Genomic DNA, 14939 nt, shown 5'->3' on the forward strand with positions numbered 1-14939 from the left:
TACTGTCCAACAAAGTGCTTTACTTTAAATCCATCAAACATATTTCAACCACCATTTAAATAACACAAAGTTAGCATAGCTCAGATTATCATATTTTTTTTGTTGCAGAATATGACCCCCCCCCATTATTTTACATCATAAACAGATTCAATATCTGATTTAACACATTTTCTTTAGGCTTTCAGTTTATTAAGAAAATGTGTTAAATCACATTGGGCAGTCCTTTCTTTCTCCATCTCTGAGAGAAGTGAGCTTTCAACGTTACTCCCTTTAAGCTCAGTCTTCTTCTGCAGTGCCAGCTAGATGCTAAAGAATAGAGGCCACAACTTACAGACAACTGCACAATCGGGTGTTGAGCCAAAAAACAAAACCCAAAAGGAATCACCAGCTACACCATTAGGATTGCCTTATTGTTCAGGCTGAATCGGTTTGAAGGCCTGCATATACTGTATATATATTTTTAAAATCTGTCTCAGTGGGTCAACCACTGGATCCACCCAAAGGTGTGATATACTCCATAATGCCTCAGCAAACTGTGTTTAAAGTCCACTAAATAAACCACCTCTTTATTTAAAATGGCTCATCTGCAAAAAAGAAAAAAAAATAAGGCATGCAACACCATCAAATAATGACTCTGATCAAATGTGTTAAAACTAAAGTAACAAGCCTGTTTTTAAAATTTAAGGAGTAGAAAGTTTTGACATTTGTGTAAAAATGCTGGGAGTAGATGCTCAAGTGAAGCTTTTTATGTATAAGTCTTCCTATGATTTCTATCCAGGCATGCCACAGAATATAAAAAAAATGTAAAAATCTTTATTGTGCTTTCATACATGGTCTAGCATTTGACACATTAATTCTTATGAACCTTTTTGCATGTTGATTTGCATGATGCAATCTACTATAAGGCTCTCTGCACAATCTTGAAACAAGTGTCCTTCACTGATCACAGAGCAGGCTGCTCTCGGGGCTCTTGGCGTCCACGTCTCCCCAGTAGGGCAGGATGAAGGGCAGGTCAGCCACACGGCTCTCCAGCAGCCTCCACAGATGCTGGGCCACAAACTGGTTTCCTTTCTCTGAGAGATGAAGCCCATCAGACAGGTAGACCGTGTAGTCCTGTACAAAAGATGATAAAATAAGACATCTGAGGCCAAAAGACCTGAAAACAGAAACACTGTATACAGGAATACAAGATCATATCAGATTTTAAAAAAGGAAATCACAGTGACTGCATAAAAAAATTATATACATTATAATATTGATTGGCAATATTAAAATTAACCGTTTAATACCAGAAAATCTGACAAAATAATGAAATTATAATAAAAAATGTTTGTTATTCATTTGAGAAAGCATTTGTTTTTTTATGTTATGGATCTCATTGGATTACTGCAGCACCTGAATGCCAAAAGCCTCAATATCAGCAACAAACAGCAGCTAGAAGTATTGATCCTCACCTGTCCATCTTTTTGCATGAGTGTCCAGAGATCCAGGACGTCTACACCACACTGACCAGCAGCTTCGACACACGCCTGTGCATACTGCCCCGCTACAGAGTTGTGGCGATTGAGAGGACATCCTGCAGGAGACGCAAAGGGATGCTCAGGATCTGCGTAGGACTGGGTGTGTAAAAAGACAGGAATGAAGAAGGAGAAAAGCTCCTGTTACCTTTAAGAATGCACTCCTTCTCCCAAGATGGCTCATGCAAGGGGGGAGGTGTGATGAATATAACTCTGTCAGCAGTTACACCAGCAGAGGCCAGAAACCTGGTCATCTCCTTCAGGTTCTCAGAATACTCGTGCACAGGCACATGCTGCTGGCTCTTACCTGTAAACAAGGAGATGATAATATACAGACACATTTATTAATAAAAATATGTCATAAAAATTCATTTAAGGCTGTGGCACTTGCAATTGAGACATTATAATAAACATCCAGCAGTCTCTTGTCATCACAAAAAAAATGTTCCCAGCAGTCATTAATGTATAATAAGAACAGCGGAGAAATGAGGATTCATCCGTGAGGAGAGCCGGTGACTTTTTTAAAAAAATCCAGCAATAAATCCAGCTGTCCAAGCCAATATGGTCTGTGATGTCTTGACTACCAGTCATGACATTGTTGGAAACTCTCAAGATGCCAATAAACATCCACTGGCCACCAGAGATGGGCAATAACGCGTTACTGTAATCAGATTACTTTTTTCAAGTAACGAGTAAAGTAAGGGATTACTATTGCAAAAACAGTAATTAGATTACCGTTACTTTCCCGTAGGAACACTGCGTTACTAAAACCGTGGTTTTTTTGCGAGAATGTGTCATGACAATGACGTAAGCGAGTGCGACGTTCGTGACAACAGCTGTGTGCAGATCAACAATGGACAATATATCGAGTGCGGGAGAGAGTATGAGCGTGCAGCGTTTAAAGCGTGGAAGTACTGACCTTACTTTGAGTTTGATTCTATAAAAAGTGACAAAAACATTAGTGTCCGTTGTGCGTGGGAAGAAAACTTCTTTTTACAGCGAAAAAAACCCTAAATTTCCAAGCAAGCACCGAGTGCACAACGACGTGATGGGAAATTCACAGACAAACTCGCAGATTCTTCCACTGACCGCTGCGGCACACCTGCACCACGGCAAACCTCCACCTGCTTTACAGGTGAAAATAGAGCAACAGGACCGCTGAGTCTTTGATTTTATTTATTTTCTGCTGTGTTTCACTTGCATTTATTTGAAAGACTGAGTGTAAACACAAAAAAATATTTTATTTTATGTGCTGGAATGTGCAGGAAATAGGTTTAAATGTTAAACAAATTTCTTCCAGTCAGAGAATATTGCATTTAATTTAATTTTTGCTTGATGCATAAAGTTAAAAGATTAAAACGATTAGTTATGTCTATAACTTCTGTTCCCTGAAGGAGAGGAACGAGGTACAACACATAAGTATGGGATATCACGCCCTCGCGTGTCCTGGCTGAAGAAACCTTTATTCACGCCTTTACGGCAGATGACGTGTGATGACACGCGCAAGGCCCCGCCCGCACATATAGCCGCTGCCATCACCGTCATCCCTCAGTTCGATAGCCGCTCTTCACCGAGCCAACTGCTCAGTGGGGCCACCCTGTGTTGTACCTCGTTCCTCTCCTTCAGGGAACAGAAGTTATAGACATAACTAATCGTTCCCTTTCAGTCGATTCACTCGGTACAACACATAAGTATGGGACCTATATACACGCCCCGCAGAGCAGCCACCGAACCGGAACGGGACCACCACATCCTTAGTGAGTGGTAGACCCAGCAGAAAGGACAGCATGAGCCACCGAAGGGGCTGTAACGTCCAACCGATAAAACCGCACAAAAGTGTGCGGCGACGCCCAATTAGCCGCTGCACAAATATCAGCCACAGGCACCCCTCTAAAAAGAGCCCATGAGGTCGCCATCCCCCTGGTGGAATGAGCTCCCACCCCGTGGGGCAACGCAAAACCTCCGGTGCTGTATGCCAGCGAGATAGCTTCCACAATCCAGTGGGACAGCCTCTGTCTGGACAGAGCTCTACCTCTATTCGGATTAGCGAAGCAGACAAACAACTGGTCACACAAACGCACATCCCGAGTGCGCTCAATGTAGGTGCGTAGCGCACGCACCGGACAAAGAGAATGCACCCTCCTCTGCTCCTCAGATTCAAAAGGAGGGGAGCAAAAGCTCAGCAACTCAAACTCCATTGAACTATAAGATGCAGGCATGACCTTGGGAAGATAGGCGGCATTCGGACGCAATACGACCTTGCGGCCATCAGGAGAAAACTGTGTGCAGGCAGGATGCACAGACAGCGCATGAAGGTCCCCCACTCGCTTCGCCGAGGCCAAAGCGAGAAGTAATGCGGTCTTATACGAAAGAAGTTTCATATCTACCGACTCAACGGGTTCAAACGGAGGGCCACAAAGGGCCTCCAGCACCAAAGACAAGTCCCAAGCCGGGACACTGGACTCAAGCACGGGCCTCAGCCGGCGAACCCCTTTCAGAAAACGCACGGCGAGGGGATGCGCACCTGGTGTCACCCCGTCAAAACCGATATGACAAGCAGATCTAGCCGCTAAATAAACCTTGATCGTTGAAAACGAAAGGCCTTTATCCAACAGCTCCTGCAGGAATGTCAAAACATCCACAATAGAGCACTGAAATGGGAGAGTGTGGCGGTCCTGGCACCATCGCTCGAAGGCTCGCCATTTGTAAGCGTACAAGCCTCTAGTAGACGAGGCCCTGGCGCTCTGAATCGTCGCTACCACACTAGGTGGCAGACCCTTAGCAACCAAGTTTAACCTCTCAGCAGGTAAGCATGAAGGTGCCACAGATCCGGGCGCGGATGAAACACTTCCCCCCCCGCCTGAGAGAGGAGATCCCTGCGGAGAGGAAGCTGCCAAGGACTTGCTGCAAGCAGGCTGATTATTTCTGCATACCACGACTTCGCGGGCCACCAAGGGGCCACCAGGATCAGAGAGAGGGAATGCCGACGCACCCTCTCCAGAATTGGAGATATCATTTCCACTGGGGGAAATGCATACAGGAGCACGTCTGGCCATTGGTGCGCTAGCGCGTCCAAGCCCAAGGGTGCATCGTGGTCGATTATGGAGAAGTACAGGGGGCAGTGAGCATTCACCCTGGAAGCAAAAAGATCTATTTGCGCCTCGCCAAATAGATCCCAAATCTGAGCCACTATTGAAGGGTGTAACCTCCATTCTCTCACCAGAGGACCCCCCCTGGAGAGAAGGTCCGGCCCCAGGTTCAGGTGGCCCGGGACATGGGTGGCTCTTAGAGTCAGAAAATGAACACTGCACCATAACAGCAGAGAGCGAGACAGCTGCAACAGGGGAAGAGAGCGTGTTCCTCCCTGCCTGTTTATATAAGACACCACTGTTGAATTGTCCGTCCTGACTAAGACATGCTGGCCCTGCAGGACTGGACGGAAACGCTTTAGAGCTAAGAACACTGCCAACAGCTCTAAGTGGTTGATGTGCAGCTGGCGCTGAGCCGCGGACCAGATCCCTCTCACTGACGCACCCTCGCACAGCGCTCCCCACCCACTTAGGGAAGCATCTGTGGACACCACCTTGCGAAACAACACCCTCCCAATCCGAGAGCCCTGGTGCAGTAGCCCGGGCTCCCTCCAAGGACGGAGAGCTAGCATGCAAGACGCAGTTACCGGCAGCCTCCTCCGGAGGTGACGCGAAGCACACAAACGGTGAGAGAGAGTCCAGCGTTGAAACGCTCTCATTTTCAACAGCCCAAGCGGCACTACGGCGATCATAGATGCCATCATGCCCAACAAGCGCAATATCGTCTGGAAACGCAGTCTGCGTCCCAGCTGAAATTGAGCGAGGCAGCGATGAAACGCGGCCACTCTGTGCTCTGACAACCGTGCGCGGCTGGAAAGAGAGCATATTTCCAGACCGAGAAAAGCGATCTGTTGACCTGGGATTAGCGAGCTCTTCTGAAAGTTCACAGAGAACCCCAGTGTCTGAATGTGTGACAGAACCCGCGACAGCTGCGTCTCCGCCTGTTCTCTGGAGCAAGCCACGAGAGCCCAGTCGTCCAGGTAGGCCAAGATGCGGATGCCCCTCTTCCTGAGGGGCGCTAGCGCTGCCTCGGCACCTTTCGTAAAGGTGCGGGGAGCGAGCGACAGCCCGAACGGCAGCACTAGGTATTCGTAGGCTACGCCCTCGAACGCAAACCTCAGAAACTGCCTGTGTTTCGGGTGTATAGCGACATGAAAATAAGCATCTGTTAGATCGATTGTCGCAAACCAATCTCCCGGGCCGACTGCACTCAGGAGCTGTCTGAGTGTTAGCATCTTGAACCTGTACGTTCGCAGGTACGTGTTCAAGACTCGCAGGTCGAGGATGGGACGAAGCCCTCCCCCTTTCTTCGGAATGACAAAATAACGGCTGTACCAACCTTTGTCCGTCTCCGAAGCGGGGACCACCCGTATTGCTCTCTTCTGTAATAGCGCCTGTATTTCCTCCCTGAGTACCAAGGCTGCCTCGGGGTTGACAATCGTGTTCACGACTCTTTGGAAACGAGGCGGCTTGACCCGGAACTGCAACCGGTAACCCATGGCAACGGTTTGCAGCACCCACGGAGAGGGGGCGCAAGCGCGCCACTGAGGGAAGTGAGCAGCCAGCCGGCTGGCCTGCAGCACTGACGGCGGGGCGCCGTCGCCCCCCAGTGTGTCTGCAGGGGACTGCATCCCCTGCCTGACCTGGCTCATTTCGCCTGCAGGTTGAGCATTTGAGATTGTTTGAGAGTAAACAACACTCTTTATTGATTGCAACATGGGAACATGTACATTTATACATTTTGTTGGGTGCACCTTTTCCGGGGCATAACAATGAAAAACAGCGGGAACACTCGATGTGGTCGCTTGAACATTCAACACATCTGAACCGTGTGCAGGGGTTATGTGCTTGGGAGACCGCGATAGGGAAGTGCAGCGCCTTCTGGGGCTGACAACCTGAACAGAACTTAAGCGGCACCTCTTGTGCGGCAACAGAGGGGTAAGAGCAGCGTCTCCCTGCGTCTCCCGGCCTTTGCCCCAGGCCGACTGGCGTGGAGCTCGGGCCGGAGTACGTGCTCTCGCCGGCGGCCCTCCCACTCCAGCAGTGGGCGCCGGTCTCTTGCCAGCTGTCAGAGGAGCGGCGGGCCTGTGAGAGCTAGCAGTGGGCTTGGGCTGGGGCTGGCGTCTGGGGATGATGTCGCGCAGAGCTTCCGTCTGCTTCTTCCTCAGATCGGATCTAGCCTGAATGGCTTCAAGTGAATGTCCGAATAACCCAGCCGCAGACACTGGTGCGTCCAGATACACAGCTCTGTCTCTATCAGGGACGTCGGAGAGGGTCAGCCACAGGTGCCTCTGCGCCACCACTGTCGAAGCCATCCCTCTGCCCAGGGAGAGCGCTGCACAGCGAGACGCACGGAGGATGTAATCCGTGGTGACTCTAACCTCGTTAAGAAGAGGTGACAGCGGGCTGTCCTCCGGAACCAGCGATCCAAGCTCCGCCAGGCACATTGCTTGGTACGTCTGGAGCATGGTGACGGAGCTCATGGCTCGAGCGGTGCCGGCCTGAGCCCGATAAATCTTCTCCAGCTGCGAGGCCGAGAATCTGCAGTGCTTGGACGGCAGAGTTGCGGGGCCACCGACACCATGGTTATGGGACGGGGCCAGATAAGCAGCCAGAGACGGCTCCATAGGGGGTGGGTTAGCTAAACCAGCTCCCTCGGCGCCGTCCAATTCCATGTACTGTCCATAGCCGGGCACAGTGACGCGGGTAGACAGAGGTTTGTCCCATGACGCTGTTAGCTCGCAGAGAAAGTCTGGGAACATGGGGAGGCAGTTTTTGGCCGTTGCGGGCTCCGGTGGAAGGAAAAAACCCGCAAACCGCGACGGCTTCCGAGCTGGTGGAGGAGAGGGCCAGTCCACCTGCAGCTTCTCAGCGGCACGGCGAAACAGGGAGAAAAGAGAGGTGTCATCGTGGCCGACCGGCGCAGCAGCGGCGGCATATTGGGTCGACAATGAGCTCTCCTGCTCATCCTCCGACAAACCATGGATGTCCAGGCCGATGTCCAGCACGTCATCGTCTTCCTGGGGAGCGCTGGCGGGCTTCAACCCAGGCTGAAGCCCGTCAGCGCTCCTGCATGGTTCCGGTCCGTCATCGGCTAACCCGTCAACGTATTCCATGTGGTCAGCCCAGCTAATCGCGGGGACATCGACCTGAAAATTTTCGTCTTCGGACTCGGACGAAGCCGGGGCTCCAGACTCGGAAAGAAGAGGGTCATGCCGTGCGACAGCCGAGCGTCCCAGCACTCTTTCCACAAACGTCACCCGTCTTTCCAGGGTCGAGCGTCGGAGCTGGCGACAAAACGCACAAGCTTCGGGCTCCGTCAACGCTCTCCTAGCGTGGACGATCCCCAGGCAGACAGGGCAGGCATCGTGCTGGTCGCTGTCGTGCAAAGAGAAACCACATCCCTGAGGACAGGGGCGAACAGAAGATTTCTGCTTTGCTCGCTTCGGTTTGGAGTCCATTCCCAAAACGCAAAGCGAAACGCTGCACAAGAAAAACTTGAAAATAGCGCTCCGCGGGCAGCCTACGCACCAGCTGGGCGGTGGAGGCTAACACCAACAGGGGCAGTTAAGCTAGGTTCAAGTTGGCAGACAACGGAGCTAACTAGCAGTAGCTAGCTAGCCCAACTCAGCAGAGGTGTTCTCAGCGAGGTGAAGAGCGTAAGAACTGAGGGATGACGGTGATGGCAGCGGCTATATGTGCGGGCGGGGCCTTGCGCGTGTCATCACACGTCATCTGCCGTAAAGGCGTGAATAAAGGTTTCTTCAGCCAGGACACGCGAGGGCGTGATATCCCATACTTATGTGTTGTACCGAGTGAATCGACTGAAAGGGAACTAATAAAACAAGTTTTAAAAAGAGACTTTTCCATTTGATTACATTTTGAATGATGGATTATGTAGAAAAAGTAGAATTGGGCCGAAAGATCTATCGCTTTATTACCTGTTCAGGTTGTAAATCCTGTTTTTTAAAAGTAACTAAGTAACTAATTACTTTGAAAATAAGTAATCAGTAAAGTAATGGGATTACTTTTTCCAAAGTAATCAGTAATTAAGTACTGATTACTTTTTTCAAGTAACTTGACCAGCACTAGGTATACCTGTTTGTTAACACAAATATCTAATCGCCCGATCACAGCAGTTTAGCGCATATAGACACGTAGACATGGTGAAGATGACCTGCTGAAGTTCAAACTGAGCATTGAAATAGGAGAAAAAGTGATTTAAGTGGCATAGTTGTTGGTGATAGATGGGCTGCTCTCAGTTTTTCAACTTGCATACAACTATGTTGTCCAGACTAGCCTCTCTGAATGCGTGAACCTTGAAGCGGATGGGTTACAGCAACAGAAGACCACACCGGGTACAACTGCTGTCCGGTAAGAACAGGAAACTGAGGAAACTGCAGACTGAACGCCACAACGCCCAGATTGTCTCACACTGGCTTGTTGAACATGACAGTGAGTTCACTGAACTCATATGGCCTCCACAATCGGCAGATCTCAAACCGATAGAGGGCCTTTGGAATGTGGTGGAATATGAGATTCACATCATGGATGTGCAGCAGGTCTATGATGCTATCATGTCAACATAGCCAAAAATCTCTGAGAAATGTTTCCAGCACTTGAATCTATGCCATAAAGAAATAAGACAGGCCTAAAAGCTAAAGGTGGTCTAAAGTGGCACTAGCAATCCGTACCTAATAAAATGGCCTGTGAATGGAATCTCTGTCAGGCCGATTCTGGCCCTCCAGGCCTTATGTTTGACACCCCTGGTGTAGATCACTGCAAATGTGCAAGTATCTGTTAAATTATAACAAGAGTGAGCATGCTCCAGTGAAGCTGTACCTTCCAATGCACTGTCATTGGCTCCGAAGAAAATGGTAACTGCTTCTATCTTGCTGTCTGCTGAATTTTCAGGGTTTATGAGGCGAGGAAGAACAATCTTGCCCCATCTGGAGTTATAGCCGGACAGTCCTCTGTTTATAACATCACATTTTCTAAAGGCAAAATAAAATCGCAGATACAGAGATCAGTCACATTAAGCAACTGCTGCATAACACAAGCACAATTTCTCTTAGAAGAAGTGTGTATTTTTACCTGTTTGGAAGTCAGAGCTATTATGAAGGGAATGCAATTTAAATGGAACTACACACCTTGCAAGTTTATCGGCAATTTCTGCTCCCCACCCATTGGGTTGAAATGAAACCTGAAAGAATCAACAGCACCGATTAATTATTTCCACACTAACAGTCAAAGTGGACAGTGATTGAGCAGACAAATAGTAAAATAGATTAAAGTGTAAACACTATCTAACCTGTGTGATGGAGTCCCCAAATAAAATAACTTTAGGCCAAATGATTGACGTGAACTTGGACATGGTGAAGCCAAGCCGGTTCCTAAAGAAAGGAAAGAGAAACGTCAGATTTTATAGGTAAAGCTTGCACATCAAATGCATTGTTTACACTGTAAACTCAGTTTCCGAGACGCGTTAAAAGTGTTTGCACAACAACTCATTAGAATTTATATTTTCAATCCACAAATTACCCAGTAGCCTTGGAAGAAGAAGGAAGGAAGGAATAAATAAGGAAATGTCTTCCGCACTTTTTAATGCTGATGGGGCTTTTATTTTGAAGGTTCCCGGAGTACGTTTTCCCCTTCCGCCTTGTTGTGTCACATCAAAAATCTTCCGTGCGAGCTGCAGAGTCTTGTGTGGATTCTTCAAAGGTCCAGCTAATAAATGAAGGTTAGCTCCAGCTATTATCAAGATTTTCAAATAGCAAAAAACAGATAGTTTAAATTTATACTCCTTGGTACTGTTTTGGACAAATTTAGCTCCAGATAAAAAGGAACTGTGATGGAATTCAAGCTAGCGTCAGCTGTACGTTACATTCATCCGCGGTAAACTTAACTACACGTGAAAAATGGATGAAACCCCCCCCATCTCCTTTCATATAATCACTATTTATTAATGTCTAAACGCTTAATTGAAGATAGTGTATTTTTATCCTTTAATGCCCTCTTATATGGGCTTAGTTAGCACTACGGGCATGACACTGTCAAATTCCACTGACTATGATCTCCAACCACAGATTGTATTTGTAGTTTCCAACCTGACGAACCTGAGTCTCAGATAAACACAGCAATGAAACAGCCTGACACAACAGATGCGTCTATTAATAAGACTTGTGTTAGGATTAGGTGTTGGAAGGTGATGGGCTGGGATAAAGTCAGGGTTTTCCCTGCATATTAAAAACGGTATTATTAACAATATCATTAAACATTTTTTTTACGTGAAGTTTACTCAAACTTAAATATATTTTTGTTTATAAAATTCCCTAAAGTAAGTAGGAAATTGAAAGACTGTTGTAATATAAGATAACATAGGCTTTGCGTAACAACATGCAGACCAGCTGTGGCTACAAAGGCTTGTTTTGCTGTTAAAATATTCCCAAGATGCCTATGTTTAATGTCCTCTTTGTGTCCTTAACAGCAATGTTGCGGCGTCCCAAGCCAACTGACTCAGAGGCAGACCTCCTGAGAGAGCAGGAGCACTTTCTCACTTCAGGCGCTCCCTCCGCCGCCAGTGTTGTCCGCCGCCCTGACAAGAGGAGAGGAGAAGCTGGAGAGGGAGAAGGGCGGAGTGGGGAGAATGAAGGGAGCCAGAGGGATGTGGTCACCATTGAAGGTTACAGATGACACAGATTTTTCACAAGAGCATATTGTGTTTTAAAACTTGTCTGATTTTAACTTTTTGGGGTCTCTTGTGTAAGTAGCTAAAGCTCAGCTGTTCTCTTAAATGCAGATCTTCCAGATCAGCTCCCTTCTCTGACCCCAGCCCCTCCTAAGAAGTCTCGCTTTAAAGCGAGTCGTGTCACCTTTGAGGATGAGGATGCCGAGGAAAGGCTGGACAGACACGACACTCACATCAGTGCTGTTCTCTCCAGAATTGTTGTAAGTGGAAGCTTCTTGTCTGTTCTCAGTTAGACTTGTTTAATGTCTTGTTTGGTGTATCCATAGTTTGGGATTCTTTTAGTTATTTATTTTACGTATGTGTATTTTTTTTGTGTCAAGGAGAGAGATACCAGCTCCACTCCAATATCTCTACCAGCATTTACAGGCATGGCTTTCCCCAAAGTGCTGCACCGCTCAGAAACCAGCAATCAGGTAAAGGTCAATAATATTATCTCTTCTTTAAATTTTAAAATTTCTTATCAGCCACTATAGATTCATAATCAGTTATTATATTTATTGCAGTAAGTCACCCCCTCTTCGTACGATGGCATGCTATTTTTGCATTCATTTGGTGTCGTGTGAAATAATCCTGGTTTTTTTGTTTTGTTTTTTTTTGTTCCCTCCCTGCAGGCACCTCTGTCATCAGCTGGAGGAAAGAAGAGCATCTTTGCTCGTCAGATTGCTGCCCAGAAACTAAAAGAGTGCAAGACAACATTACATAGTTTATCTGAAGCTGCTCCAACCCCAGAAACTACTATGGATACAGATCAGTGTGATGCTGCAGGTGGGGTTAACCATTAATATCACAAATGCAACACAGGTCTCAGTTTATTTGTGTGTTTTCGAAGAATTTAGGAATTACATATTTTCAGCAGTAGTAACACTTTCTGGAAAATATTTTTCCTCCCTTCTATACCATCCTCTTCGTCTCTCTGTTCAGTAGAACCAGCAGCAGTCTCCGGTCCCAGGTTGGTGTCCGGGCAGGGGCTTCAGGGTCCCGATAGCTCAGGAGAGACCATGAGGATCCACATGGAAAACCAGGCCAAGCTCCAAGCCATGTCCCAATCTGAGATACTCGAGGAGCAGAAGAAGCTCTTGTTTCAGCTCGGTAGGCATTGATGTTGTCGGCAGGATCTTTTCTTTATAATGCACGTTATAATTAAGATGTGATGGGGTGGATTTTCTATCCATTTAGATGTACTAGTCACGTACATCACACTTTTTTTATCACCATTTCTGTACAGCATGTAATGCAGTTATTTTTGCTTCTCAGATCCTAGACTGGTGGACTTTGTTAGATCTCGCAAAGCACAGAGTGTCTCATCCTTTCCCTCCCCATCCAAACACCCCAAGGACAAAAGTGGCACAGAAGATCCTCCAGTTCAGGATGTGAGCAGAGAGTCAGGCTCCTGCAGTGCTGCAGTGTTGTGTCAGAAACCCCAAGAGGTGAAGATGGAAGGAGAGGAGGAGGAGCTGTCAGCGCCACCACCTGCTGTGACGGGTATGATTTATTCAAATTCAACACCAGTTTCTGCTCTCTGCTGCTGGTGATTAAGATGAAAGTTAGATTCTAATATATGTGGATGATGTTGTTATTAAGTGTGCCTATGCAATAGCACACTTTCACATTGTTCCTGTGCCTGCTTTCCTGGTAAGATTGAATCCTCATTTCTGGGATCTTAAATTTGCTTAAGGAGACCAATTTTATCCACTTTTTAAAGAGACGATGACACTTAGCTGTTAACCAGCATTCCCTCACTTCCCGGTCAAATATCTTCTTCTCATTTCTGCACGCTTTTCCGCTCTCGTACTTGTCCATCCTCTCACTGTGTAACTTAATGTCAGATGTAGTTGCTGCATGGCTAAAACTGATTCATATCTCCATTTGGAGTGATAGAAGCCTCTCTTTGAAGTTTTATTTCAGAAAATGCAAAAATCAACTTCACCCCTTAATTTGTTGCTTATACATCACACGAACCCCCCAAAAAGTTAGAACTTCATTATGTTATTCTGTCCTGCTTGCATTGGCTACAATTAATAGCCAGATTGTTTAAGCTTCTAGTCACGTTTAATGAGTGCTGAGGTTTTTGCAGCAGATGCAGCTTCTAAAATTGTTTGGAGAAGTTGTTTTTGGCTAACTAATTGTCATTTTCATTTACAATGCTACGCTGTTTTTACCACAATGGATGCGTCTGTGAATACAGAGGAGGATCTGCCAGTGAAGCCTCAGAAGGAATGGGTCCACATGGATAAGCTGGAGCCGGAGAAGTTGGAGTGGTTGAGAGACTTGCCTGAACCCAGAAGGAAAGGAACCAAGAAAGTAAGATCTGGTATTTGACTTGCAAGTAATGAAAGATCTAGTTAAAATTCTGTATTTTATTCAACACTTTCCGTTGTTTTTGTGTGTCCTGATAGGCCATGCAGGCTCGTTTTGACTTCGCGGGGACTTTAATTCCGCCCACTGAGGATCTGCCAACGCACCTGGGCCTCCACCACCATGGAGAGGAGCCTGAGGTCAGTCAGCACAAAGTCACAACAAAAAGACAACTTTACCTCCTTAAAATTGGAGTGATGCTTTTATAAAATGACAACAATGTCAAGTTCCAGTTGACTCCTTGGTAGAACACAGTAGAACCTACTGGATTGTGCGTGTAGATTAAATATCACAACCTGTGGCTTAATTTTAAGTTTATGTCATGTTTTTTTACTGAAGTACAAAAACAAGACTGCAGAGGATTTAAATAAGATTGAGGTTTGTAGTGAAACACACTTTGAGAGCTCAGTAAGAGTAGAAAAGCACTAATAAGTACCTATCCATTCACCATTTATCTGTAAGTTTTCTCTGTTATTATTCAGTCTGATTGATCCCATCAGACTCAATTTCTTTCTCATTCATTTAAATTCAGTTCTTCTCATATCTGCACCTGTAAAAATGTATAAACTCTTATCATGAGATCTCATCTTGACATTTGTCCCCAGCGGGCAGGTTATTCCCTGCAGGAACTCTTCCTGCTGTCTCGGAGTCAGGTCATCCAGCAGAGGACGCTGTCGCTCAACACTCTGGCGAACATCCTCTCAAAGGTACCAGAACCTAGACGCATGAAGTTCCACTCTTAGCTTTAAGAAGCGTGCCTCTGTCATGTTGCTGGATTTTTTTCTTCTTCTTCTTTTTTTTTTTGCAGGCGTGTGCTGGGGAATACGTGTCAGTTCTGAAAGGCAGCGTGACGTCTACTCTGCTCGACGCCGGCCTGCTCTTTCTGCTTCGCTTTGCATTGGACGATAGCGTGGAGGGAGTGATGTCTGCAGCTGTGCACGCTCTTAAAGCACTGCTTGTGTGTGCAGAAGATGAAGTAAGATTATAAAGCATAAAGCCAAATATTGCAATAGTAATATAATAAAAATAATAATAATAATAATTGTTTAACCTGCACTAATTTACTCTTTGTAATTTTCTATATGCACTATTTGAAAAAAGCAAATAAATAAATACAAATATCACAGAAATTTGTCCTCATACTGAGGACTAATATAAAGAAAGAACTATATCATGTAAAACTCAAAGCTTTATTTCGATGATTTGTGCATAAACAGCACAGCATTGACT

General features: G+C 46.4%; 2 protein-coding genes across 4 annotated transcripts in view; one reads left to right on the forward strand and one right to left on the reverse strand.

Moving 5' to 3' along the window:
- iah1 (isoamyl acetate hydrolyzing esterase 1 (putative)) lies at positions 1–10254 on the reverse strand. Of its 2 annotated transcripts, XM_085256771.1 has the most exons (7): positions 10148–10254; positions 9918–9999; positions 9757–9809; positions 9449–9600; positions 1666–1824; positions 1455–1576; positions 1–1113 (listed from the first exon to the last, which is right to left on the reverse strand). In XM_085256771.1, the coding sequence occupies exons 2-7, from the start codon at positions 9978–9980 to the stop codon at positions 937–939; spliced, it is 726 nt and encodes a 241-aa protein (XP_085112897.1). In that variant the 5' UTR covers positions 9981–9999; positions 10148–10254; the 3' UTR covers positions 1–936. The 2 variants fall into 2 exon arrangements, with proteins under 2 accessions (XP_085112897.1, XP_085112896.1); XM_085256770.1 differs by lacking the exons at positions 9449–9600; positions 9757–9809; positions 9918–9999; positions 10148–10254 and adding an exon at positions 5946–6495.
- Positions 10237–14939, forward strand: part of rpap1 (RNA polymerase II associated protein 1) — an 18465-nt gene continuing 13762 nt past the window's right edge. Inside the window, exons 1-11 of one of the 2 annotated variants that reach the window (XM_085256768.1) lie at positions 10237–10346; positions 11094–11288; positions 11406–11554; positions 11675–11767; positions 11966–12119; positions 12276–12443; positions 12609–12836; positions 13540–13655; positions 13751–13849; positions 14315–14416; positions 14518–14685. In XM_085256768.1, the coding sequence (XP_085112894.1) occupies positions 11096–11288; positions 11406–11554; positions 11675–11767; positions 11966–12119; positions 12276–12443; positions 12609–12836; positions 13540–13655; positions 13751–13849; positions 14315–14416; positions 14518–14685 (1470 nt within the window). In that variant the 5' untranslated portion in view covers positions 10237–10346; positions 11094–11095. The remainder of the gene's footprint in view (positions 10347–11093; positions 11289–11405; positions 11555–11674; positions 11768–11965; positions 12120–12275; positions 12444–12608; positions 12837–13539; positions 13656–13750; positions 13850–14314; positions 14417–14517; positions 14686–14939) is intronic. The other variant, XM_085256769.1, reaches the window with a different exon arrangement.

Source organism: Mchenga conophoros, linkage group LG19, assembly GCF_057382185.1.
Source record: "Mchenga conophoros isolate Kocher_MC1m ecotype Shallow Benthic linkage group LG19, M_conophoros_male_GT1.1, whole genome shotgun sequence".
Taxonomy (NCBI): Eukaryota; Metazoa; Chordata; class Actinopteri; order Cichliformes; family Cichlidae; genus Mchenga; species Mchenga conophoros.

What these genes read in the sequence shown, in the direction of transcription:
- iah1 (XM_085256770.1), bottom strand. Translation starts at nt 6,324, where the DNA reads ATGTTGCAATCAATAAAGAGTGTTGTTTACTCTCAAACAATCTCAAAT. An exon ending in CGCTTCGGAGACGGACAAAG is followed by an intron (nt 1,825 to 5,945) that starts GTTGGTACAGCC and finishes CCTTGTTTACAG; the next exon opens with GTAAGAGCCAGCAGCATGTG. An exon ending in TCATGCAAAAAGATGGACAG is followed by an intron (nt 1,114 to 1,454) that starts GTGAGGATCAAT and finishes TCTTTTGTACAG; the next exon opens with GACTACACGGTCTACCTGTC.